Below are 26,059 nucleotides of genomic sequence, written 5' to 3'. Positions count from 1 at the left end.
AAGCTTCCAGCTCGCGGCCGCAGGCGGAGGAATGCGCGTGCGCGTTTCACCGAGGCGTGGTGCATACCTCGAGGACAATGCAACGTGAATTCGAGCGGGTCGATCCCGGTGAACGATACCTGGAAATGGGTCAGAGGGTTTTTCGTTCACCGGACCGGCTGCGATTTTCCTCTGCAGCCCCTTCCAGCCGCACGGGGTCGTCGACTTTTCACGTTCCGCGGTCGCGAATCGGGATCGAAGGACGGCTCGATCGTTCTTTTGTTCCACCGCCGTTCAAACTCGCTCACCTCACCACGGCAAACCTTGATCGACCATTACTTTTACCGATTTCGCGCGGAAAAAACGCGATGACGCGACGTGGCGGCTCGAGCATTCTCCGTGAGCGCGATATGGATCGAGAATCGAGAGGTTTCGAGGTTATGTTGCTGCCAGGAAGGTCCCAGTAGTTGATCCAGATGAAATTTGGGGAAAGAGAGCAAGTGGAAGGGCGAATCTTAAATTTAATATTTCAATTTCGGGTATTTTAATTTATCGTGCACTAGTAAATCGGATAATTCGATTACCGGAAGTATAGTCGATTGACAATGAGTTTCGAAGATGCAAATCTTGTCCACGAAGCTGATTAAGGAAGTTTTTGCTATTATAGAATAGTATAGAATAGCTTCTATATAGAATAGAAAAGTATTATATACAATAAATAAAGAATAGATAGTAATCAGGTTAGGTTAGGTTATATCTTAGTGGACAAAGCAACACATATTATACTATTTTAACATAAACAATCGATTAAGTGGAACTGAAATTAATGAAGTATTTGTATTCGGAAAATTCGAGTCCTGTCTGTGAAACTAACAAAAGAATTTTTGTGCACTATGTACAATAATAATTAGGTTATGTTAGATTACATTTTATCGAATGAGTCTGCGAGAGCCTGCCTACACCATTTTATTATAAACAATTGCCTAATCGAAACGGAATAAGTAAAATATTTCTTTGTCTATAAAGAATCTTGTGCATAAAACCAATGAAAGAATGTTTCTATATTACGTACAATAATAATTAGGTTATGTTAGGTTACATTTCATTGAACGAGCCTGCATACACTATTTTAATACAAACAGTCGACAGAATCGAAGTGAAATTAATAAAATATTCCTTTTCAAAGTACGAATCCTATCCATGAAGTTAATAAAAGAACTTTTCACTGGGACATAGAATAGTACCTAGAGTACGTTAGGTTATATCTTATTGAACGAGGTTGCATATACTATTGCGGTATAGCGAGTTGGGAATGACTCTAGCAAAGAAAATAGTATTAAGAGCGGTATCGGGTTTAGGGTGACATCTGGAGTGCAGACGGATGAACAAACGACCACGTGCAAGGATTCTATAGATGAGATATTTATGACCAGGTCGAGTGCAAACAATGAACGAAAGTCTAGGAATGTGTCCAAGTGTCTAAAGTACCTGGCCCACCGAGGACGAGGTCGCGTGGGAAATGAATGATCAACGAAGAGAGCTTGTATATAGAAAAGAGACAGCGTTAGATTATAGGGTGCAAGGGCCCGGGCGAGGCAGAGTGCGTACAATCGTCATAGTGAGTAGAGAATCGTGTGTTTGAGAGTTAGAATTGAGGGAAACAGTGTAATATCTTAGTTTCGTTATAGCATATAGTGTAGTATAATTTAATATCTTAATTTAATTTGTTATTAAAAGGTAGTCGTTGTTTATTAACACTAGAACTACCGATCTTTAATGGGTACCTAACTATAACGTGCACAGATTATAGTAATTATCAGCGATACGATGAATATAAGTGAATATATTGATTACACTTCTTTCTTAATACGAGTTGATACCAATTTTATTCTTAAAGCAGGTGTACGTGTTCAGTGATTGCAAAAAGGAAAATTCTGGGACCAGTCATTTTGACCGGGTTGGTAGTTCTAGTGTTAAATGTGCAGATATCTGTGTGCATAAATTTACCTAGCATTAATCCTGCAATTTTAATAGAAACAACCGAGTGATTCGAAGTGAAATTAATAATTTCAAAACGCGAACCTTGTGAATAAAGTCAGTGAAAGAATTTTTATATATCACGTAGAACAGTGCTGAAATGAGGTTAGGTTGCTGCAAAAGGTGAACGAAGCTGCAAGAGCCACTGTATTTTCCCGGAACTTTATCCGATTTCGAGTCGTACATAGTCTGTACAAGAACCCATTTACACGCTTCTGTGGCCAGCACAAAAAGACGAAACCACTGCGAACCACAGGTGCCATGACTGGCCAATCCCGGAACCAGAATCTCTTACATAGTCGAGCGCAAGGTGTGCCAGGAAATTTATTAACTTCCCGTGCAGACCCGGCCAATTCTCCATACCGATTCTACTCGACAATCGAACCGTGACGGCGCAACGATCGCGATCGATCGATCAGGCTATCTCGGGGCCCCGATGACAGATCGGAAACGCGGGAAAACGCGCGATTCAAACGCGATCGAGAGGTGGGTCTTTCAGCGCGGGGAAAACGCCTATCTGCATAATCACTTTCCACTGACTGAGTTTTCCCTGCTCGGGCGCGTCGATCGCCAATGTTTCAGCGATTTATTCCTCGTTAAACCGCGGGACGACGGGGATGGGAATTTTTGCTCGGCGGGCCGTAACGATCCCGTAACGCCGGTAGCGGAATACGCGGTTTATTATTATGCGTTACGTCGTCGGGCTTCCATTAAACGCGTCCCGCACCGGAACGCGGCGAAGAAACCGCGTTAACGGGCCTGCCGATTTCCGCCAGCGCGATGCCTGCGGAATAACGCGACCCCCTCGACGCCATTTTTCCTACCTCGCTGCGAAAGTCAGCCTCATAATTGAAAGCGGAGATCATATTTTTAGTTTATTTCTTTGCTTTTACAGCCGGATAACGCGATGAAAGGCGAGCATGCTGGATGTGGACTCCGTGATCGTTGGATTGGAGATTTCAGATCAGGATAAATGAAAGTGAAGCAAGAAACTGAAGTCAGAAAGAATCGTTTGCTGTTGGGTAAATCGGCAGCTCGGGTGAGTAGTTGAAAGTAGATTTGAGGAATATTATGTTTTTGTTGCACGATATTTAATTAAGTTGGTTTAATATGTTTTTTGGGGAAAAATTTTGCTAATACGACTCGGTGTATGAAGGAAAATTTGATTTTAATATTCGACGGGTTTGCATGCGCGTGAAATTCATTTTACAAATTATTTAGAAAGATGTTTTATTATTCAGCAGGGATTATTTGCCTCGGCCCATTTTTCTGCTGGAAAATGAAGCAATTCGCGAGTATAATGCGATAATTTATTGCATTATGTATTACAAATGAAATTTAATATTCGATCTCGTATTGTACTGTCTTTTTATTCCGTTCTGGGAATAAATGTGTATGCTTCCTGCAATTGCGAAGGTCACGGTCTGAAATAAAATATTCCATGTTGTATGGAACTTTTCTTTTATTTCATTTCGCATTTAAATGTGTATACATGTTAGCCTTTTGAACATCGATTATACATCTGACAGTTTACGTCATTTTCTAAAAGAATTAAAATTTAGCAAATTCCTATTTTGCTATAGTGTACAGTGTCAAAGTAGACATAGACATAGACATAGTCTATTAATTCCATAACAGAAACTATAGAAAATAAAATAAAAATAAATAGCAATTAATAACAAAATAAAGTAAATGCAATTAACAACTGGACCTTAACTATGGTACACCATATCAAAGTAGGATACTTCCTTCCAACGGATATCATCCACCATTAACCCCTTGCACTATGATCTAATTACAAAAATCTTTTCATTCTAAAATTGTTCAATTTTAATTATCTGTTACATACATACTCCGTTCACGATAAAATTCCCCAAAATTCTTAAGACTTATTCAAATTTCGCGCCAATTTTAAATACAACTTTAATCATGGCGTTTAGAAAAATTGAAAGACTCGCTAGTTAGACCCATCGTTGTGGTACAAGGGGGTTAAAAACGTAATCGGAGAAGAATGATCTCATTAGGTTTTTTCCCGCGATCATCGAGCGAGAATAAATCCCATTAGCATAGGACAGATCGCAGCGGCTGAGTCTCGTGCCTGAGAAAAGACATCCATAGGTCAAATCCGGCTCGAAGGGGTTTTCACCTTGTCGAACAGTGCGAGAGGCTCCTTTCTCTTTGACGCTTCGGTAGCAAACGGTTCGACTTATATATGTCGCTGAAGACACGACGATTACCAGCCTTCGATAGCTCAGTTGGTAGAGCGGTGGACTGTAGTGGTCGGAGAGGCTCCAAAAGAGACATCCATAGGTCGCTGGTTCGAATCCGGCTCGAAGGAAATATTTTTGTACAGTCTCGTCTCTTTCGCTAACGATCCGAGCACGCGCCGCTCGACTACAGTTCCAATCGAAAATGTTGCCAAGACCTTCGATAGCTCAGTTGGTAGAGCGGTGGACTGTAGTCGGTTTTTAAAGTTCGGAGAAGACATCCATAGGTCGCTGGTTCGAATCCGGCTCGAAGGAATTATTTTTACAAAATTATTTTATTTATCTCGGCTTGTGCGACACTCGTTCCTAAAAGATTCTGTATGAAAAGGAAGTAAAGGGTTGCAGGCACCTTCGATAGCTCAGTTGGTAGAGCGGTGGACTGTAGTTGGTTTGATTAACGTAGTCAGAGAGACATCCATAGGTCGCTGGTTCAAATCCGGCTCGAAGGAATTCCCTATTTTGTCGGTGGGAATTAACCACATTATTTTTTCACGAAAATCGTGGATTTTTTATTTTTTTTCGATATATTCATGCACGGTAGTATAGCAATCGACGTTATTATTCAATTATCCTTACTGCACTTCAAGGGGTGGATCAGTTTAAATCATTAATACACGCAATATGGAAGTTATTACAAACTTTTAAGCACGTATCATCAAGAACCTTCGATAGCTCAGTTGGTAGAGCGGTGGACTGTAGAGGTTATGTTCATGAGAGTCATCCATAGGTCGCTGGTTCGAATCCGGCTCGAAGGAAATTTTTTTTTTCTTTCAAAATAAATCATTTTCCAATTATAATTCACCATTGTGACAATTTATCGATTCCTATTATTAAATTATCTTTTATAATTAATTTAAAATAAAAGTTTGCGCTTAAAAATTGAGTAAACGATTTTTAGGTTAGGATCGGCTTTTCGAGGAATTTAAACGTTGTAAATCAATCGATTTTCAGATTCCTTCAATTCTTGCTGGTTTTATTTCGTCATTATACACCCACAGGATGGGATTACGAGTAAAATTTCGGATACCTGATACTCAGACCAGGTGTAGTCCGATTCCGATTTGGATTTCGAGATTGCGTGCCAATTAGTGGCAAGTGAAACGGCACGTCGAGAAAATTCAATCGTTTTCGATCGACATCCCTCATCTCGCCCCTCCCCTCTCTCGCTTTTTCTCTCTCTCTCTCGGAGAATTTCAATTAGCGCCTCACGGACTGCGTCGCAGAGTAGGGAGAGGCATCGAGACGAATAACCGAGCGATAGTATTCGGCTACCATCGCCCACTGACCTAATAGCAGCGAATTTCACCGGGTTCCATTTCTTCGAAGGCGCGGCGTGCGAACGACAGTGAAAAGTTTCCGACGTGGAATTCCTGATATCGTTGTCGTCGACTTTCAAATGGCGGACACCGGGCGCCAACCGATCCGATCGCTCAAGGAAATTTAATTATGGGATCAGTCGCGGAAGAACCTCGCTCATGATCATCGACGATAGACGCGCGATGCTTATCGGTGAAATTAACGGCGCGATGTCTCAGGGTCGAGCGGTCCCCCGGCCGCCATTGTGCCCGTGAATACTAGCGCCGCGTATCGATCAGATAAGATATCGTGGACGGATCCGCGGAGAAATCGGGTCGAAATCGAAATGTCAAGGTGATTCTGCGCTTCGAAGTCGTTCGTGGAACCTCGGGTCCTTGTCTCTCCGTGCCTTTGCACTTTTCACTTTCGTCCGACCCTTTCCACTTCCTCGACCCGGCTCTCCGGTATGGGCAGATAAATCGATACATCGCTCGAAAAAATTCGCGTTTAATCGCGTGGTAGAGTGGTAGAATATATCTCAACGGAAAGAACGAAGTATATTTACAGGAAAGATAATAACAATGAGCGTAAAATGTTATATCGATATCATAAATCAGTCCTCTCTTTTATCTCTAGCTCTATACTAGGTTCAACTAGAACTGGCAAAAAATACGAACTATACAGGGTGTCCCAGTAATAGGAAGAGGGTGATTCTGCATCCAGAAACGAATCGAAAGAGAAGAATAAAATTTTTTGATTTCGAGAAAATCGATTTTGAATAGTCACATCGGTTCTAACTCTATGCTCTATACTTGGTTCAACTAAAACTAGCAGAAAGTACAAGTAACTATACAGGGTCTCCTAGTAACAGAAGCAAATCGAAAAGGAAGAATAACATTTTTTGATTTCGATAAAATCAATTTTGAATAATTACATTGGTTCTAACTCTGCTCTATACTTGGTTCAACTACAATTATCAGAAAGTACAAGTAACTATATAGGGTGTCCCAGTAATAGGAAGGGGGTGATTCTGTACCCAGAAACGAATCGAAAAAGGAGAATAAAATTTTTTGATTTCGAGAAAATCGATTTTGAGTAGTCACATCAGTTCTAACTCTATGCCTTATACTTGGTTCAACTAGAACCAGCAAAAAATACAAGTAATTATACAGGGTGTCCTAGTAACAGCAACGAGTCGAAAAAGAGGAATAACATTTTTTGATTTCGATAAAATCAATTTTGAATAATTACATCGGTTCTAACTCTGCTCTATACTTGGTTCAAGTAGAATTATCAGAAAGTACAAGTAACTATATAGGGTGTCCCAATAACAAGAAAGGGCTGATTTTGCATCCAGAAACAAATCGAAAAAGAAGAATAAAATTTGTTGATTTCGAGAAAATCGATTTTGAACAGTTACATCTATTCTAACTCTCTGCTCCATACTTAGTTCAACTAGAACTAACTAAAAGTACAAGTAACTATATAGGGTGTCCCAGTAACAGGAAGGGGGTGATTCTGTATCCAGAAACGAATCGAAAGAGAAGAACAAAATTTTTCGATCGACTCTTCTTATCTGCATTCCCATTTTCGTAAAGTCAACAACTTTCCATCGATTCTCACGTAACCTCCGTCTCCCCAATGACAATGTTTAAGATGTTTTTACGCGCACGCGTTCTTGCACAATTTCGAGACATCTCTATCTACACCGTTTCTATTTATGTTTCCAATTGTACACGGTGTTCAGAAACGGCGTGGAAGAATGCTAACGAGATTCCTGCATGATCCGACCGGCATCCTGTGGAAGGAGCCCGAGCCAGGGACGGCCTTGCCACGGCACCGGGATACACAGCTTTCTCTACTTTCGCTTACGCGAGATTTTCAGACTGCTACCGGCCAACTCGTGGCGATTCTTAACGGTGTTTATCGCCTTGGCTCGCGTGCATTCCACCGGAGGAGGCCTGTCCCGGAGTCAATGGAAGAGGAAACGGCTGGAAGGTCCTCCATCGTGGAATCCATCGCCAACGTACGTCCAACGTATCGTCGAGTTATGATCGAAAGCGTAGACGATACGATAGTAATAATGAGATACGATTTGAATAGACTTTGAATTGGAATTTTTGATTTGCGACGATTATTTCTAGTGAAATGATCGTTATTTGGAATTAAATTTGATTTACAACGGTGTAGAGAAATTTTTGTAAGTTTGGAATCTGTTATGTAATGACAGTAGGTGATGATATAATAATTATTCTTTTATCCTTTATCGACTTATGATAGTGAGTAAACGATGAGAAGATTTTTATTTTTATTTTATGAGTGAATTTGTATATTTTTGATTGGAGGCATTATTATTTTGAAATAATTTTGGTACGCGATGATTGATAGAAATTTTGGTAAATTTGGAATCTGTTATGTAATGACAGTAGGTGATGATATAATAATTATTCTTTTATCCTTGATCAAGTTATGATAGTGAATAAACGATGAGAATTATGGGCGAATTTGCATATTTTTGATTGGAAGCATTATTATTTTGAATTAATTTTGGTACACGATGATAATAATAAGATAGAATTTTGGAATATTTTTTGCTCGATTATTTCCATCGAAATGATCGTTATGTGGAATTATATTTGATTTGCGACGGTGAAGAGAAATTTTTGTGAGTTTGGAATCTGTTATGACAGTAGGTGATGGTATAATAATTGTTCTTTTATCCTTGATTCAGTTATGATAGTGAACAAATGATAAGAAGCTTTTTATTCTTTTTTATGGGTAAATCTGTATATTTTTGATTGGAAGCACTATTATTTTGAATTAATTTTGGTACACGATGATTGATAGAAATTTTGGTAAATATGGAATCTGTTATATAATGACAGTAGGTGATGGTATAATAATTATTATTTTATCCTTGATCGACTTATAATAGTAAATAGATGATGAGAAGCTTTTTCTTGCTTTATGGGTAAATTTGCATATTTTTAATTCGAAGCATTATTAGTTTGAAATAATTTTGGTTCACGATGATTGATAGAAATTTTGGTAAATTTGGAATGTGTTATATAATGATAGTGGGTGATGGTATAATAATTATTCTTTTATCCTTGATCAAGTTATGATAGTGAATAAACGATGAGAATTATGGGTGAATTTGTATATTTTTGATTGGAAAAATTATTATTTGAAATTAATTTTGGTACACGATGATTAATAAAAATTTTGGTGAGGTTGAAGCCTGTTATGTAATGACAGTAGATGATGGAATAGTATTTACAGATTTTTTATTCTCGGCTATAGTGCATGATCGGTGAGAGCTTTTTACATTCTTTATTTTCGATTAAAATGTTTTTAAATTCGAATAAATTTATATTTACCGAGGATTTTAGTCTCTGTTTGGTCTCCGAGATACCGTCATAGCTAATTTGAAATACATATTATGTAATAAATACATATTCATTAACAGTCTCGAACCTGTTGTATATTAACAACAAAAACGGTGGAAAGAATGCGTAGACTTTGGATCCTCGATCAGAAATTTATCAATTCGAATTTATTATAATACATTAAGAGTCTCGAAAATTTGTAAAATACAATTTGCACCATGCTAAATATTATAAATAGAAATAAATGTCCTCCAGCAAAGCAATTATCAATTTATATAAGTTATACAATGTTCGAAAAATATTTAGACTCTGTCGAATAACACAGAAAAATAAAAATATTACGACACGATTACCAATTTATCTCAATATTAATTTATCAACAATTCCGACAATATTTACAAAATATTTAAACCCTGTTAAATAATCTCCCAGTAAAAATATATACATGTATATATATATATACTGTGTCCCAAAATTCAGGCAAGATTTGAATTTTGTGCCATTTTCTCGATAAAGTATTCCCAACCAAGAAAAAATGACAGTCTAACAGCAGTCAGTTTAGGTTTCCTAAAAATGGAGGCTGCACGAAAGAACAAGGCATCTTCGTTGTTCAGCAATATTTACAATTTTTAATTAAAAACCTGCATTTTCCATCAAAATTACTTCTCGCGTGAATTTTGGGACACTCGTTGCATAGAGTGTTTTCCAGCGAAGCGGTGATGAATACCTGTAAAACTTGATTTATTAAGCCCGTCAGAAATCCCTAGCCGATAGTCTGGACCCCGTCCAAAGATTATTTATCAGATGCGAGATTAACGACGGAGCGAAATAAACGCACACTCTCTGGGAGATTTATGCGACCGAGATACCGGAATTTAATTGCGACACTCTGATTGCCCCCGCAGTACGTGGGTGCGAACGATTCCCCCGATGCGCCTGGAATTAATCGAGGAAATCCCTCATACAGACGCACAGCGTCTTCGCAATCGTCGATAATCTCTGCTCCATCCTACTACGACCCTATTACAGCCTCGCGATTCTCTCTACCGTATTCCCAGTCTCCCCATCCGCAGGCTCCAACCCCAGATCTAGACCCCAGACATGTCTCGCGCCACCGGGTCGTCATCCCTATCGCCACCCGCGGGATAATCGTCGCTCGAGGGCTCATTCTCTGATCAGAGCACGATCTCTGAACGAGCAACACCTTGCAGACTCGTCACGGAATGAAGACTATGCAGAACCGGCGACGAAAGAAAGGCTGCATCGGAATGCAAGCGTCGCCTCGAGCCAGCGATCGTCGTCCGCTTGGTATTTCGCGAGGTTACCGCAGTTTCCCTCTCGCGAAGTGTCTCTTGTCCTCTCTGTTGCACAGGAAAATAACGGAACCGCTTCATCACTCGTCCGACTAATCGCCGGCCATCGTAATTCCGCAGTTGCTCAACGAGCTTTCTTGCTGCCTCACGATCAACCGCCGTTTCGCTTCTGCGGATTGAGTTTCGTGAAAGATGCAGACGCAGGGTTTCTCTCTTTGCCTTGGCTAGGGTTAAGCAAGCTTAGTCTAAGCGATCGTCGTGAATCGACGCGTTACTGCGAATTGGCAGCTATGTTTTCTCTCTTTGCCTTGGCTAGGGTTAATTACGCTCAACCTAAGCGATCGTTGCGAATCTCTTTACGCAAACTTGAATTCCACAGAGATGGTCGTAAATCCAAGTTTTCCGGAAGGTCGTTCTGTGGTTGTATTTCGTTCGCCCAAGGAGACATGTCTCTTTCAGGAATCCAAAATTTCCGGGTCGAATTGACAGCGAGTAGGAGACCTCGGTCGTTTATTATCAGGGATATCGCGAGGAAACAGGTTCCAAAGGTCTGTGGGGTACCTGGAGAGACAGGAGACAGGGTACCCACTGGTCTCTTGGACTTTTGATCGATTCCAAGTTCTTTGGACGGCGACAGACTTAGCCGGAGCCGCCGAACGGTCCCAAGTGGCGGACCTTGAGCGGCCATTATGGGCGTCAGGCCGCGAGCTGAGAATTTCGCGGCGCTAGCTGGATGGAAAGGTCCTTTCTCGCGACCGACCTACAAGCCAGAAGAATGCAGTCGCCGTTTTCTCGGCCACAGCGTTTAAACCTGTCACCTCGCCGCGATGCGGGCCACGTACGCGCCGTTCCAATTTCCAGTGACGAAAAGCTGCCAGCAGGATTTCGTAATTCACCCGGCGAATTCGCCCGAGACAGGCCGGCCTTGATCTTAACCACCCTGGATGACCCCGATTTCGCCCGACCCGAACTGCCTGGCAATTTTCACCTCGACCGACGCGATCCATCCGTCGCGTACCAATGACCGAACTGGCCCAGTACGTTCCTTATGCTTCGAAATTTTTAATCGATCGCGACCTTTGATCGTGACAGGACCTTCGTCGAGTGATTCGCGACTCGTCGAACGCAGGAAGACAGATTTGAAGGGAGACAGAGATGACAGGAGACGTGAGAGAGCTACTTTCTGTCAATCCTTACATAGTTGCGATGATCTATGGTCGATGGGAACTTCTTCCAGTGAGTCGTAATTTGTTACACGTCGAAAGGTACCGACAGGACTCTTTGGCCCGAGTGAAGGATGAAAGGAGAGCGATCTGAGAGTAGCTGGGAGACCAAAGGGTACAGAGGGAGCGGGGTAGCCTAACTCGTTTGACGCGCCAGAGACGGATCTGGAGTAAGACGTAGTCGGAAAAACGGGTCGGAAGAAGGTCTCCGAACTTGACAACGAACCTGTTCCACTTTCCTGGAAGCGGAATGAGGGATGGGGAGTGAATGAGACACGCTGGCGTTCCGCTGGTTTCTCTTTTATTAAAGGTTCCATCGAGAACGGTAAAACTGATAGTATCACTTAGCTTTAAAAATATACATACACGATATTTTATATTTATATATATATATTTATTTATTTATATATATATATAAAAGGTTTGGCTGACCCTTAGAAAAATAAGGGTGTCCGCCCTCTGTGACAGGGGAGTGTTTTGGCGGTCGCTGAGGGATCGTCGATTTTCCGCAGCCCGACCTTCCAGCCAAATCCGTCGTGTCCTCTGTCGAGGTGCCAGGGATTCGTTTCTCTCAGGGACAGGCTGGCACACGCGTTTATATTACACACGATAGAATCCGGACCTTTCATTACCGTTTTCCATTTTCTTTTTGCTTCTTCCGTTCCGTCGCGTTGCGATCGCGTCGTTTCTCTCCAGGTCAGGTTCCAGGGGCCAGGGAGAAATCGTCGTGGGCTGGGGAAAGAGAGAGACAGAGAGGAAAAGATAGCGAGAGAGAGAGAGAGAGAGAGAAAGAGAAGAGAAAAGAAGGTGGCTGTCTCGTCGTCGTCGCGTCCTCGAGCTACTCGAAACTTATCACAGATCGTTGGTGACGTGATGGACGGTGTTCGTCGGCGAACCGATCAGCAGAATCCTCGTTTTCGTCGACAATCGTGTTTTCCAGGCTTCTCTCCTCCTGGTCCAAGTTCTCAGCTATTCGAAAAGCTGCCAAGGGCTCCGTTCTCCCGTCGAATCGGCTACCCTGTACCGCGAAGGAGCTAGCCGCTGTCAACGCTCCCGATCGAAACCGACGACCCCGGGTCCACCGTGAAACTCGCGAAGGCTGATCGACCAATTGCAGGACGAGCAGGGAAGAAGATAGACAGAGAGAGGGGAGAGAGGGTGAAAGGTGAACGCCCAAGACGACAAGGCAAGAGGAGAATCATAGGGTTTGACTTAGACGAGAAGGAGGAACGCGACTCTGGGCCTAGAAGAACCCGTCACCGGTTGGATCGTTCACCCATGGGTAGTTGTTAGGGCAACGTACGCAGGACTGGAGGTTAATGGTCTCTCCAGGCACCTCTTTCGAGGTGAGCTTGCAGGTGTGAGGCACCCAGCAAGCCGGAGGTCCGTCAACCACGCACTTCTCCTTCCAGGGCTCGAAGCTCTTCGACTCCGTTATCGTGCGTGGGTTCTGGATCCATTGGATCACCTGGGTCATCGTCACGAAGTAGACGTCGTTGTGATTAGCCAGGATCTCGTCGATCCAGTAGAGGAACGCGTCAAGGAACTCGGGGTTGTTCTTCAGCCAGGCAGCGTGGAAGTAGAGACCCAGTGGGGCGCGATTCTGCTCGTAATGGCGGTCGAAGTTGTGGTTCAGGAAGTTGTAGAATTGGTCCCCTGTCAGGATGTTGCTGCACGAGTCCACCATGGCGCAGCCTGGCAGGTACTCGTCGTTCTGCGGGTCCTCGCGCCGGTCCAGCTCGTTCATCACCATCTCCCAGACGGCGTGAGACCTGGACAGGAAAATTCGTCGTTCGATAGCCCAAGGTACAGACCAATTCTCTGCCAACTCTCCTTCACGATTCACCGCTGTCAACGTGGCTCCCCGGTGCCTATTTTCTGTCAAATACCTCGAATCGACGGCTCAAGCAAACAGCTAGACTGTAAGCGTTCTTGGAATAAAGCGTGACGGCAATTGGGTCGATTATTTCGAGATACCGACCGGTAATTGAATTAAATTAGCGTGGCCGTCGAAGCGAGAAGTTCTTAATCCGATTAAATCGATTCATAAAAAACGCCGGTCTTTCTACGTCGAAATTAGGTTACCTCGTGGGACAGTGCTGAAGGTTCCCGTGGCAACGGTGAGGCATTCTGAAGTACATCGTGTAAGGCCACAGAGGTGGGTTGTTCAAGGCCGCAGTGATGGTAGAGTCGTAGAGGAACGCCTGTTCCTCCATCATCGTGAACTGATTGTTGCCGCCGACTCTCAGGTAGGGCGCTCTCACGCCGACCACGCTGTTGTCTGTCAAGTTGGCGAACTTCTCGGCGATGATCCTCATGCCGGCCATCTCCTTCGCCCAGTCGTCCACCGTGGCGTCTGACCAGAAGCGTTCGTCGTCGTTGTGACTTGAAACACGAGCGATTTATCCCGCGATTAACATAACACTCCACGTGATCCGACACGGATCCTCCGTGCTCAGCGACTCGAGCAAGGCCGAGGAACGCGCTGGGAGGAGCGGTGGGAAAAATGGGATCTTTTTCAACGGTGTTTTCTTACGAGATAGAGTGAACGGCGATCTCGTGTCCTTTCCTGTGCATTTCCTGGACAGCCGAGTAGTTGGTGTACTTGTGGGAGACGAAGAAGGTGGCCTTGATCTCGCAACTGTTCGGGTTCTTGCGTTTCCCGTTGAAGATCTCTTTGTACAGGCCGATGTTATTGTTGTTGATGGCGTCATCGAACGTGATCGTGATCATCTGAGGCACGTCCTTGCCCGGCAGGTCGCCCGGGATCAATGTGCCGTCCTCTGAGCAGAAGCAGTCAGGGAGCACGCACACGACAGGGTCGCAGGGTGGCGCTCTGTTCGGGTCGTTGTCCATGTCTGCAATTTTTCGTCCACCCACCCTTCGTCACCTCTTTCCTCGTCAATCGTCGTTTAGGAATCAACAACGCGATCAGGAAGTGAGAACATCAACGAGTCTTGACATCTCTTAGGATTACAGAGTGAAAATTGGCTAGCAAATTCGATATACGGGGTCGAGAAATGAATAAAATCCTTGATTGACGTGCCAAGGAATGCATATTAATCGGATGTTAAATCAGAACTAGAATCGAACCTCGATAATTCAATTTCCACCTGAAAGATTCGATAGAGCGAGAGAGACCAAGTGGGGAGAAAAATGTACAATACCGTGATTTCAGCGCGAAGCTGGTCGAACGAGATTCTATATTAGGAAGTTTCGTCATGGCAGACTCACCGCAAATGTTTTCGTCAGACCCATCGGCGCAATCCTTCTCCCCGTTACAGAAGAGGCCTCTCTCGATGCAAGAGCCGTCGCCGCAAGCGAGGAAGCCATCTTGGCAGAGCGGCTCCTCGGTGTAGAGCAGCGGCTTGGCCTTCCTTTCCTTGTTCTTCAGCTTGCAGTTATTCACCGAGTCCTTCCAGTCGCAGGTCTGCTTGTCGATGTCGAAGTACAGCCCCGCGGGACACCTGATGGCCTGCAGGCCCGAGCTGGTGCACTGGATCACGTCGCGACAGTTGTCACCCTCTCCTGCCACTAATCTGAACCACTCGCCTGCATCCTTGTCCTTGCAGATCTCGCTCTCGAAGCTCTCTTCCTTCTTATCTTCCTGTCGCTTCACTCGGTTCGATCCCTCTAGAATTACAGCGGTTTTGACAGCAGTTTTGACAGCGTTTAGGGGTGGATCTCGATCGGGGGGTTCGAGAGAGACGGAGATCGTAGATCCTGTTCGAGGAGCTTGTTACAGATAGATCTAGAAGTCGCTCTACTAGCGAGGGAGTTATTAATAGGTCACTTGAGTCGAAGGGATAGCAGACTCGATGCGGTTTTGACAGCGTTTAGAGGTGGATATCGATCGGGGGGTTCGAGAGAGACGGAGATCGTGTATCCTGTTCGAGGAGCTTGTTACAGATAGATCTAGAAGTCGTTCTACTAGCAAGGGAGTTATTAATAGGTCACTCGAGTCGAAGGGATAGCAGACTCGATGCGGTTTTGACAGCGTTTAGAGGTGGATATCGATCGGGGGGTTCGAGAGAGACGGAGATCGTGTATCCTGTTCGAGGAGCTTGTTACAGATAGATCTAGAAGTCGTTCTACTAGCGAGGGAGTCATTAGTAGGTCACTGGAGTCGAAGGGATAGCAGAGTTGATGCGCCAAGGTTTCGCAAGAGACGTGTATAGACACGTGGTGCCTAACTGGTAGACGGGTGATCTATCTAGTCGGTATCGTCTCGTGGATCTCGCGGAGCGAGCGCTTCGTGCGAGATTCTATTTATTTCCAAAGCTGTTTACATAAAACTCGCCGACGACAAGTTTGCAAGTGGGATTTCTTCGGTGAAATTTCGAGGCAGCGCGATTGCGTAACCGCAAGGATATCAGCCACGAGATTATGGAAAGTGCGAAATTAGCGCCGGCACGAGGCACGGGCTGACGGTTATTTATTCTCCGACTGATAGATCCTCGTCTTCTGTCAGATGGATCGCAGACGAGCGTAATTTGCATAAAACCGAAACTTCCCTTTCCTCTTCGACTATAGCGCTTCCAGCGATTGGGCAAGCTTCCAAATGCACGCACGATTCTTCGGGATTTCTAAAAGTATCCGGTTTGCCAACCAGTGGTGTCGAATTATTACTAGTATACTTGACAATTCTTTCTTTTCCTAGTAATACTTTATCCACGTTGAAATCATTCATATATTTAATTCAATAAAATTAATTTTTTCGTTTAATTATTTTTTCAAATGTAGATAAAGGGGATGGAGTAATTGCGAAGATGCCAATGATCGATTTTTAAAATAATTTAATTAAAATTTGTTATTTCGATATATTATTCGATTACGTTCTTTTGTTAAATTAAACTTCGAATGGAATTACTTTTTCGTCGGTGAATTGGATGTTTGAAATGTAGAAACGGTGAATGGAATTATTATTAATTAACGAAGTAATTTGTTACGTGGGAGCCGAGGAGGAAGCGAAAATCGGTAGCGTAATAGTTTACCTAACAGGTGGGAACATTCGATTCTCGATCCAGTCGATTTTCCAATATTTGTCTCGCTTACGCAACCGAAACGCTGTTCCCCGTTCTCGTTGATCAGCATTCCGCTCGAAGCAGCTTCGGAAATTCGCGACACGTGGCATTGTTTTCGTTTTCGAGCTGGCTCACGGTCGGACAGGCGGAAACGCTCTGCTCGAGAAAGTGGAAGCACGAACGGCTCATTTTTAACGCGCCGGGAAACACGTGTTGCTTTCCTCTATTTGCAGTTTCGGCCTCTGGTTAATTTTACATCGACGCGGCGAACGGAGAAAGCTGTTTCACGCCTTTCCAACGACAATGTCCTGCGATCCTGGACTCGCAGCGCCAGCTCGCGTTTGCTTCCCCGTGGATCGTTAGAGAAGAGACGTCGCTGGTTCGACCTGTTGCGCCAACGATCGCTACCTTTTCGAGAGAAAGTCGAATCCTGCCGAAGAGGATCGGCGCTGAAAGGCGATTCGATCGGTTCTGCCGAGCAGGAAGCGCGTCGGAGTCACGCGAGGATCGGGAAGAATTCGGAGGAAGAGGAGTTCGGGGGAGAGAATCGGAGAAATACCTATCCGAAGATCGGTTTGGTTCGAAGCGAGACGTAGGAAAGTGAAATTGCGGTGGAATTTTAAAAAGCGGTATGTCAGCTCGAGAAGACGAAGAAAGTGAGAAGCCAACGGGTCGCGGAGACGTCTAATCACCGGATCTCCTTGAGAGCCGTCGAGTCTACAGGTCGACTCAAATTCGAAGGTCGACCGATCGATAACGATCTCTTCCTTGGTTTCGTAGACTTTCCATCACGCGTTAACGCTTGCCCGACTCGCTTCGCGGATAAATCGTTCCTCGAGGTCCGTTTCAAAGTTGGTGGCAAACGGTTGTTACGTGGACATTCAAATGGGACCGAGAGTGGAGCGAGCAACCGGTTCGCAGCATGCATCGAGAATGTAAGCCACTGGTTCATTCGGATCGAAAGCGAGCATCTTACAGGTGCTTTCAAAACCAACGGTCGACAGAAAAAGACTCGATTCACGGTCAAATATAGCGGCACGAATAAACTCTACGAGATTTTGCAAACACGCTACAGGCCCTTCCAGAACTAACTATACACCCCACTGAGTCATTCAAATTCGAGTGTTCACTGTTACTCGATCTACGGGAATTTTAAGAACGGAGAAACTAATTTTAACACGGTTCTACGATGACGATATAGATTTCTACGTGGGCCTTGGGCCCCAACTACACTGCCCAAGGCCCGAATAGTCTCCAGGAACTTCCAAGACTAAAAACAGAGACATTGAGTAGCGATTTAAAATTAAACACGACGATAGTTGCTATCCGAAATTGCGAGAAAATTGTATAGAAGAACCGACCATTCTACAGGCCCATTCAAAAATGGAGATAGACACTGATCAGCCGTTTGAGCAATTTTGCACGAGACAACGCGAGGCTGGAGAGCGAAATACCATACAGGCGAGTTCAAAAGCGAAGGCGAACCAGAAGAACGGGCTGAAACGGAATATCAATGGTCGAGATCGATCCGGACAGGCCTCTGAGTCCCATTGGACCCGCGGGCTGGCGTCGGCCGCGCGCAGCGCCGCGACAAACGGGGAAAGTTGCGCCCCCCACCCCGCTTATTTTCCAGGGCACGGCAGTGACGTCACCCATCCGGGACCGGCCCGAACCAGAGGCTTTCACGCTCTAATCTCTTATGCAACCTGTCGTCCCTGTCGACCGTCAGAATCCGATATTCCATCCGATAATTTTCTCCCGTCCTCCGAACCATCCTCTCCCGAAAACTCGTCGTCCATTGTCACCGTGCCACCTCCACGATCCGAACCACGGAAATATTCTAAAAGAACCATAGCTCCCTACGTCACTAGCCATTTCTAGCCTCACGTGCTCGAGCTCTCGCAGCCTTAATTCCGAATTTCACGCGGTGATTCAGCCCAGCTTTTTCCTCGCACTGTCTACTCTAACGTTGGTCAAAGGAGCGAGGTAATCGGAGAACAGTTTCGGTGAGCAACGAGTCCATTGTTCGCGTCTGCGTAGCCCGTGAGGTCTATGGTGCAACGTTCCGGGGAGCTAACCAGCTAGGAGGCCTCTGACGCGGAGCAACGTGGTCTGTCCGGACGTTATGTGTCGCTCGTACGCAGTCCCCAGACGATTTTCAGGAAAATATTCCCGCTGGAAAAGCGACGTGCCTTTATACGATAGCCAGGGGACCGAGCACCGACTCCCACCGCGCGCGGCAGACGGCGAAATTCGACTCCATATTGGAAATTCCCGCACGAATTCGAATCACGACTGCCACCATGTTCCCACTCGCTGCCATGTTCCATAACAGACTACCCTACTCCGGCACTCGCCTGGTACCTCGGCAACGATATCGGCGTGATCTTTCGACGAAGCACCAACCCCTTCCCGTCATCCCTAACTCATCGGACCCCTCGTAGTCGACGCATCGATCTGTCCATCGCCATCGAGAGCCATCGAATCCCTTACTCACCGGCGAGAACGATGGCTGCCAGGAACAGCAGCACCAGCGAGGACCTCATCCTCGTGCTGACGCAAGGAACGGCTCTTCCGGTTCCCAATCTCGAGGTTCCCGGTGGTGGTCTCGAGTCACGGGCCTGCTGTATCCACGCGTGTACCCGTCTCACTCGAAAAGAGGATCCGATCTGTCCAACAGAGGATCAGCTCGCGAAGTTGCACTTCCGGAAAAGGACGATAATCGAGGAACCAGCGCTCGCGGGCGCCCTGGGACCCTTGGCTGCGCTCTCGGGTAGATCGAGGACGTGTCTCGCTTCAAGGACGCGGACCTTGAAGGCGTAGGTATCGCTCACGGACTGACTCAGGCCCGCCACTCGTCGGGCTTTATATTTCCACCACCACGATGGGCCCCCCCTTTCCTGTTCTTCGCCCGTGGCTGCTCTCTGCCGATCCGACGAGCGCTGCCTCGCTCCTGCTCCCGGACCCAATGGCGTAGGAGTGTATAGTCCGCGCGAGGAACACTGGGAACCCTCGAATAGGCATATTCGGGTCCGTGTCGGTCCCAAAAATCTACCTCGGGACAAATGGTGGCACGGCTGACGATTACTATCATTTTCTCTGCATTTGAATCACGGTGTACAGTGGACTTTTCGCAATCATTTGATCTTGGGCTTAGAAGATTCGTGTTAAATGGAATTTGGTAGCTGTAAATTGGTAGATAGAGACTTGGATTAGGTGATTGCAACGGTTTAGTGGTGATTTTTGAACTAGTTAGGATTATTGAATAACGAGGTTGCGTACAAGTCCACTGTACTTCTCACGCCGGCTATACGTTCGGTGACAATGGGCGCAACGAGCCTACTCCGCCCGTGGGATGTGTCGCCTTGCTTTTCAGAGAGCACTGCACGACGTGTTGGAGGATTGGGAGTAGGTACACGGGACGTGGGGGGAAGGTTGTAGGAAGGATGGTCCTTTCGGGATTTTATTTCTCCAAGAAGGTAATACGTGGGTGGTGGCTTTTGTTGTCATAGGTGGTGCACTTCGGACGCTGGTTTCTTTCTGTCTGCATCGTCAAAATAGTAGCTCTCGTGGTTCGTTAAAAAGGGACCAACCTGTTCTTTTTATTACTAGAGGAAAGTAAGGTACATTCGTAATTTAAAGATAAATTAAAAAATTAAATTTAATATATTTCGAAAAATTAGAAAATGACCATTTTATTTTGCATCGAGAAAATTTATTTCCTGGTATGAGAAAATTTATTTTTCATAGATATTTGACTACAATCGTTTGCAAAGAATTAAAATTAAAAACGGACATTGTGCTTGGAACGATAAAATTATTTTGTTTCCTATCTTTTGCTATCTATCATTATCTTATGAAAATAGTAGCTCTCGTGGTTCATTAAAAAGAGACCAACCTGTTCTTTTTATTATTAGAGAAAGTCGTGGTACATATGCAATTTAAAGGAAAATTAGGAAATTAAATCTAATACATTTCGACAAATTAGAAACCAGAAAACCATTTTATTTTGCACCGAGAAAATTTATTTCCTGGTATAAGAAAATTTATTCTTCATAGATATTTGACTACAGTCGTTTGCAGAGAATTAAAATTAAGGTTAGACATTGTGTTTGGACGATAAAATTATTTTGTTTTCTATCTTTTGCCAGTAGGTGATATATAATATTGTATACTAGTGAACGTTATATGCTTAATTTGAAAATTTTTTCTGTAATTGGCTATTTAACAATCGTCTGCCAATATTTGATAATATTCTTATAATATTTGATATATCATATTTAGAAAATATTTACTCGATATTTACTTTTAAAATGGCGCTCGAATTAAAGAGAAACTAAACGTGTGCACGTCAAAGTGTACGTACGTAAATATCTCCGAACAAAGATCGTTAGAATGGAAGTTAGAGCTGGGAAACTCTCGTAAAAGTTTCGTCCCGTTCATATCAAACGTACATATGACTGGTGGATGCAACGGTATCTCAGAGGAACTGTCTAAAAAGCCGAGAAATTATTTATAACTCGGGACTTTCTTCCATATTTCACGAGTCGAAAGTCTCGGAATCGGCGTTTGATCGGTTCGAATTCACGGTCGCGATTTCCTGCCGCGAGTTGCCGCAACTGCTCGACGATTCCGGGCGATAAAATCGGCCGTTGCATCGATACTCGTGCTCACGAGCTCGGAACGATCGTTGCAGAACGAGGTTCCAGGGAAAATCAGAGTCGATCGGGTCTTCGTCGATGTAAATACGTCCGCGCGAGTTTTCCGGGCGCCATTTTTCAACAATGGCGGAGGAATAGCGACGAGTACGATTCGCCGGATTTTTCGCAACGAAGGTTTTTGCGTAACGGAGAAAATGCGAGTTTTCCGTTGCGTCGGAAACGCGAGCGCGCACAACGTGGAAAGTGAAACGAGCTCGGATGCAACTGCACTCGTTCAGCCGTAGATGCAACGTGGCTGCGATTCCAGGAGCTGTTGCGGTCATTTGTCTTCCTAATTCGATCCTGCAGTCGTTAGGCGCCTCGGCAAGCAGGCGTCTTAATGATCTACCTGCTCGAGGCTCGAACCAATGTGCAAACACGCTTCTCGAAACCCCTTTCGCTTATCTCTCTCGTTTGCCACGGAACTTGGTAGAGCTTTGGAATATTCCTCTGGGCGAATCCCGAGCGAAGGTACCAGGTCTTGGAATAAAGAGGCGAGATTTGGGGTATGGGAGTAGTGAATGGGCTCTGAAGATAATGGGTTTAAGAGGAATAGTTCTGTTGGATCGTTAGAAGTGGAAGATAACGATGCTCGAAGCTTCTGATCCTTGAGTTCGCGAGGGAAATGACGAACAGCGTGTCAGAAGACATGTCTGGCTGTCAGATGGTTCTCGTGGAGTGAGTCCAGGTGAGCGAATCTTGGTACCCGCGTCTTTATTTTGGATTCCATCTTGGAATTGTTGGAAATGATTCTTGGAGTTCGTAGAAGGGAATGTCGACAAAGTGTAACGTGTCTTGATGTTTTTGGGGAGTTTAGATAGTTTGATTGGAGGAAGGTTGAGGTTAGGAAGCTTCTAGGAAGACTTGGTCTAACCGGTACATTCGATAAATCTCATCGTTGTTCTATGTAATTTGGTGTAAATTTAGAACTCGAGCTTGGAATAATAGTAGCTGGCCTGACATGTCTTTGGAAACCTATGTTCAGCTTAATGTAGAATGGGGAATGATCCTTTCATGAAAAAGACACAGTCATTCTTTAATTGGCTAAGTTGTTAGAGTCTTCGCCCCTAACGAATCACGAAAGTATTCATACCTATTTAATAAGACATTTTAATCGTTACTATGTTACATCAAATGAGAAATATTGAGACTAGACTCAAGAACATCCTAATTTTTGCAAGTGACTACTCATTTGTTCAATCTTCCAAGTCGAAACTAAACTAACAACTCTAGTAGTCTTTTCACTAATCCTAAATCGACGTCTGGCTACTTATGATTCACAGATCCATCAGCATCGTCCACCTCTATTCGGCATATCGTTAGATCCACAATGTTCATCTCTATTTCTACAGGCATTAGATCCAGAGTATTCTTCACTTGTGATACTCCAATATTTGTCAGATCCAGGTCGTTCTCCACGTCCATTTCTCCAGAAATCATTACATTCAGCGTGTGCACATCTATTTCTCAAATGATAGTTGGATTTGGAATGCTCTTCAAGCCTATCTCTCCATAAAATTGACAGATCCAGAGTATTCATGCCTATTCCTCCAACAATCGTCAGATCTGGGATATCTTCCACCTCTGTTCCCCCAAAAATCGTCAGATCCAGAGTGTTCATCTCTATTCCTCCAACAATCGTCACATCTGGAGTATCCTCTACCTATGTTCTGTCACAAATAATAAGATTCAGAGTATCTTCCACGTCTATCTCTCCAAAAATCGTTAGATCCAGGGTGTTCACCCCTATTCCTCCAACAATCGTCAGATCTGGAGTCTCCTGCACCTAAGTCCTGCCAACAATCGTCAGATCTAGAGTCTTATCCACCCATGTTCTGCCAATAATCGTCAGATCTGGAGTCTCCTCCACCTCTGTACCCCCAACAACAGTCAGATTCACAGTGTCTTTTACGTCTGTCTCTCCAAAAATCATCAGATCCAGAGTGTTCACCCCTATTTCTCTAACAATCGTCAGATCTAGAGTCTCCTCCACCCATGTTCTGCCAACAATCGTCAGATCTGGAGTCTCCTCCACCTTTATTCCTTCAACAATCGTCAGATCCAAAGCGTCCTTCGCGTGTATGTCTCCAACGATCGTGAGATCCGTAGTGTTCTCGAAGCGCAGGGTTCCCGGCTGAAAATGTCAAAGCGGGGAAGGGCCCGCGTGGCATTTTGGGGCTGGTGACGAACGCCTGGTAGGAAGTCTGTGCACGCGCCTATTGCACCATCCTCGTCCGTCTGTGGAATCGCGACGCGAGCCGGCACGTAAATGCCAAACGCTCTCGAATCTTTCGACCGTTCCGCAGGCAGGTTGCCAGGCGAATCGATGACTCGCGTCGCGAGATGATCGCGGGCCCTGCCGCATGGAATTTACCCTTTCGCGAGGCTATTCGATCGTAATAATCGACCTCTATCTCGTTCTCTCCTCCGGCCTCGGCTTTCTCGCGATCGAACCCTCTCTCGCGGTGTAATTCCACGTCGTGTGACGAACAGATGAATGGATTCGATTGTTTCGTTGCCTCGTCTGCTCTGCAATTAGGCGAGCGTGGCCCGTCGCGGCTGCAGATCCATGGACGCTTGATCCGCCGCGACGTTGATGGAATTATTAGGGTGATTGGCAGCTTCCTGAGACCGAGCACGAGGATTCCATACACGTCGTTTGATCGACTGTTTCCCGTGACAGCGTTTTGGCAATTACGTCCTTCGACCTGATCGCGATCGGACTTGTAATGGAACGTGATCGATCGATCCTTGGTATCGGTGAAACGATCATTTTCAGGGTAATAACAGTGACACCAACGACAACTAGAAAGGTGTAAAGAAGATCTAATTTAACACTGGATCTGCCAAGAAAATTTTTTTGACAGTTTACATGGGATATACTAATTTCCAAATTTAATCTTTACCTTACACAGTTTGCGAATGTATCGCAAGCTCAAGGTCACTCGAAGGTCACTGATATGAGACACCTGATTGACCTTGATCTCGTATCTCGTTACACCAATGGAAAGAAATAGCCAGCGACCTTGAAACAAATTTCGGTACATATCGTGACATTTATATTCACCGAACTGAAAAAGTAAGGTTATCAGGTATCACATTCACCTTCAGTCTCTATGAAAATCGTTAACGATCCGACACAGGGATCACTGTCGTTACCTAGAAACTCGCAGGTAAATCGCACGCATCACTCACAAACGCCCGCGCGGTCGATTGGATGGGAAGAAAAATGGAAGAAAGAAAAAAAAAGTGAAATCGTCTATGTCACTTTTACGCTCGGCTCATGTTGGCACATCGGTTCTGCGAACAAGCACGTCACGGAGCCGTGTATTCGTATCGAAATTTCATTGTGAAACGACGCGAACCGGCTCCAGCCGCCGTGGCGTTTATCGTTAAATTCAGCCGCAGGAATTTGCCCTTTGCGAGGCGGAGGAGCTGTGCAGAAGCGACGTCGAGAAATCGTGTGTGCGTGCACAACAATTCTATTATTCGATTATTCAAATGGTACTGGCACGGGTACGAGCGAAGCCATTTCCTTCTGGAAAAGAACGGCGGGGAAAGAATGGCGGATCAACGAGCGGATCGAGAGCTCGGTGAAGGTCGAGGGTTTAGGAAATTCTGCTCCCTTCCAAGAATTCCAAATAATTCGTCGAATAAAATCGACCAGCTAACTGGGAAGAACGTTCGCAGGTTACCCATCAAAAGAATCCGATTCCCAGAGATCGCGACTATCTGTGCATCCGATCTTCGTTACTTCCTCGTGAGATCTATGGATCTATAGATCCCGCAAGCGAATGGTTATTCAAATCGGCTGCGAGGAAGTGCACGTTCCTCGTTCGATGATTCGCGTGATTGAAAGCAGGTCTGTTATTCATCGGTGTCGTGGGGTGCATTTAGAAAGCGATCAGAGACAACGATCTGCATTATGAGTCACGAAACGCGTGATGGCACGTTCCGTCGAATGGACGCCTGCGTTTCGTGGAATATCCCATTGAATGAAGCGCGGTACTAGCACTCGTGTTCCCCGGGAAGGGGTACGAGATAGCATCCGTGTTCTTTGTATCCTCGTTCAACCGCGGAAAGAACACACGTAAGTATCGGTGCTGAAATATCCATGAAAACCGTAAAGTTCACGGATGAATGTCCAATCCCTGCGAAAGCGAAAGGTAGACAGATGCCACGAAAACGAAACTCCCCGATTAGCGTAACGAATTATGTAACCGCTGCTCCCATCGCGTCGATCGCGAGACACCCTGACGATCTCGTGGAATAATTAATCCGCGTCAGTGAGCAAAATCGGTAGCCGGAAAACGGTCGAGTACCGTCCTTCGAATCGCGAGCCTTTTTATTTTTATCTCGTGACGAGGATCGCCGCGACAGGGAAGAAAATCGGAGGAAAGAACGAGGTCTGTTATCCTTCGCGCGGCTTCTATTTAAAGGAATGATCGCGCGGAATGCTAATGAACGTCGATCGAAAAGTGCACGCGTGTGCACGCGCATGCACACTGCGCGAGTGAACCGTTAAATCCGCTCCGAACGACGATATTCTGCTCGGCGACGCGCTAATTCGGCGCCACGAGTCCACCGCGCGCTAGTACCCCGGTCCGCCGCATCATGGCGGCGCGTGCCGGTGGCGCCACGGTCGCTCGCCACCGCGGATCCATCTTTCCACGCGAATTACGCGGTTCGACGTGTATTTCATCCTGCGAGGAGAACGAGATCTCGAAGTTGATGAATTTTAACATCCCTCGATGATAATTGCGGGTTATTAAATCGGATTCTAAGATTAATTCTCGACGAGTAGCCGTCGCGAGACTTTCTTAGGAGCGCA

General features: G+C 45.1%; 1 protein-coding gene and 4 non-coding genes across 5 annotated transcripts; 4 read left to right on the top strand and 1 right to left on the bottom strand.

Moving 5' to 3' along the window:
* Positions 1 to 4,256: 4,256 nt before the first annotated feature.
* On the top strand, positions 4,257 to 4,354 carry TRNAY-GUA (transfer RNA tyrosine (anticodon GUA)). The gene is made up of 2 exons: positions 4,257 to 4,293; positions 4,319 to 4,354. It is a non-coding gene; the product is annotated as a tRNA-Tyr (tRNA).
* An 86-nt stretch (positions 4,355 to 4,440) lies between these two features.
* TRNAY-GUA (transfer RNA tyrosine (anticodon GUA)) lies at positions 4,441 to 4,538 on the top strand. Its single transcript has 2 exons — positions 4,441 to 4,477; positions 4,503 to 4,538. It is a non-coding gene; the product is annotated as a tRNA-Tyr (tRNA).
* A 93-nt stretch (positions 4,539 to 4,631) lies between these two features.
* TRNAY-GUA (transfer RNA tyrosine (anticodon GUA)) lies at positions 4,632 to 4,732 on the top strand. The gene is made up of 2 exons: positions 4,632 to 4,668; positions 4,697 to 4,732. It is a non-coding gene; the product is annotated as a tRNA-Tyr (tRNA).
* A 213-nt stretch (positions 4,733 to 4,945) lies between these two features.
* TRNAY-GUA (transfer RNA tyrosine (anticodon GUA)) lies at positions 4,946 to 5,038 on the top strand. Its single transcript has 2 exons — positions 4,946 to 4,982; positions 5,003 to 5,038. It is a non-coding gene; the product is annotated as a tRNA-Tyr (tRNA).
* Positions 5,039 to 11,955: 6,917 nt separating this feature from the next.
* Positions 11,956 to 19,074, bottom strand: serp (chitin deacetylase-like protein serp). The gene is made up of 5 exons (XM_017911502.1): positions 19,026 to 19,074; positions 14,739 to 15,137; positions 14,041 to 14,362; positions 13,590 to 13,889; positions 11,956 to 13,276 (listed from the first exon to the last, which is right to left on the bottom strand). The coding sequence occupies exons 1-5, from the start codon at positions 19,072 to 19,074 to the stop codon at positions 12,748 to 12,750; spliced, it is 1,599 nt and encodes a 532-aa protein (XP_017766991.1). The 3' UTR covers positions 11,956 to 12,747.
* Positions 19,075 to 26,059: the final 6,985 nt, after the last annotated feature.

The sequence above is a fragment of the Eufriesea mexicana genome, unplaced genomic scaffold, assembly GCF_001483705.2.
Source record: "Eufriesea mexicana isolate 0111107269 unplaced genomic scaffold, ASM148370v2 scaffold278, whole genome shotgun sequence".
NCBI lineage: Eukaryota > Metazoa > Arthropoda > Insecta > Hymenoptera > Apidae > Eufriesea > Eufriesea mexicana.
This window is presented reverse-complemented; position numbering and strand designations above follow the sequence as displayed.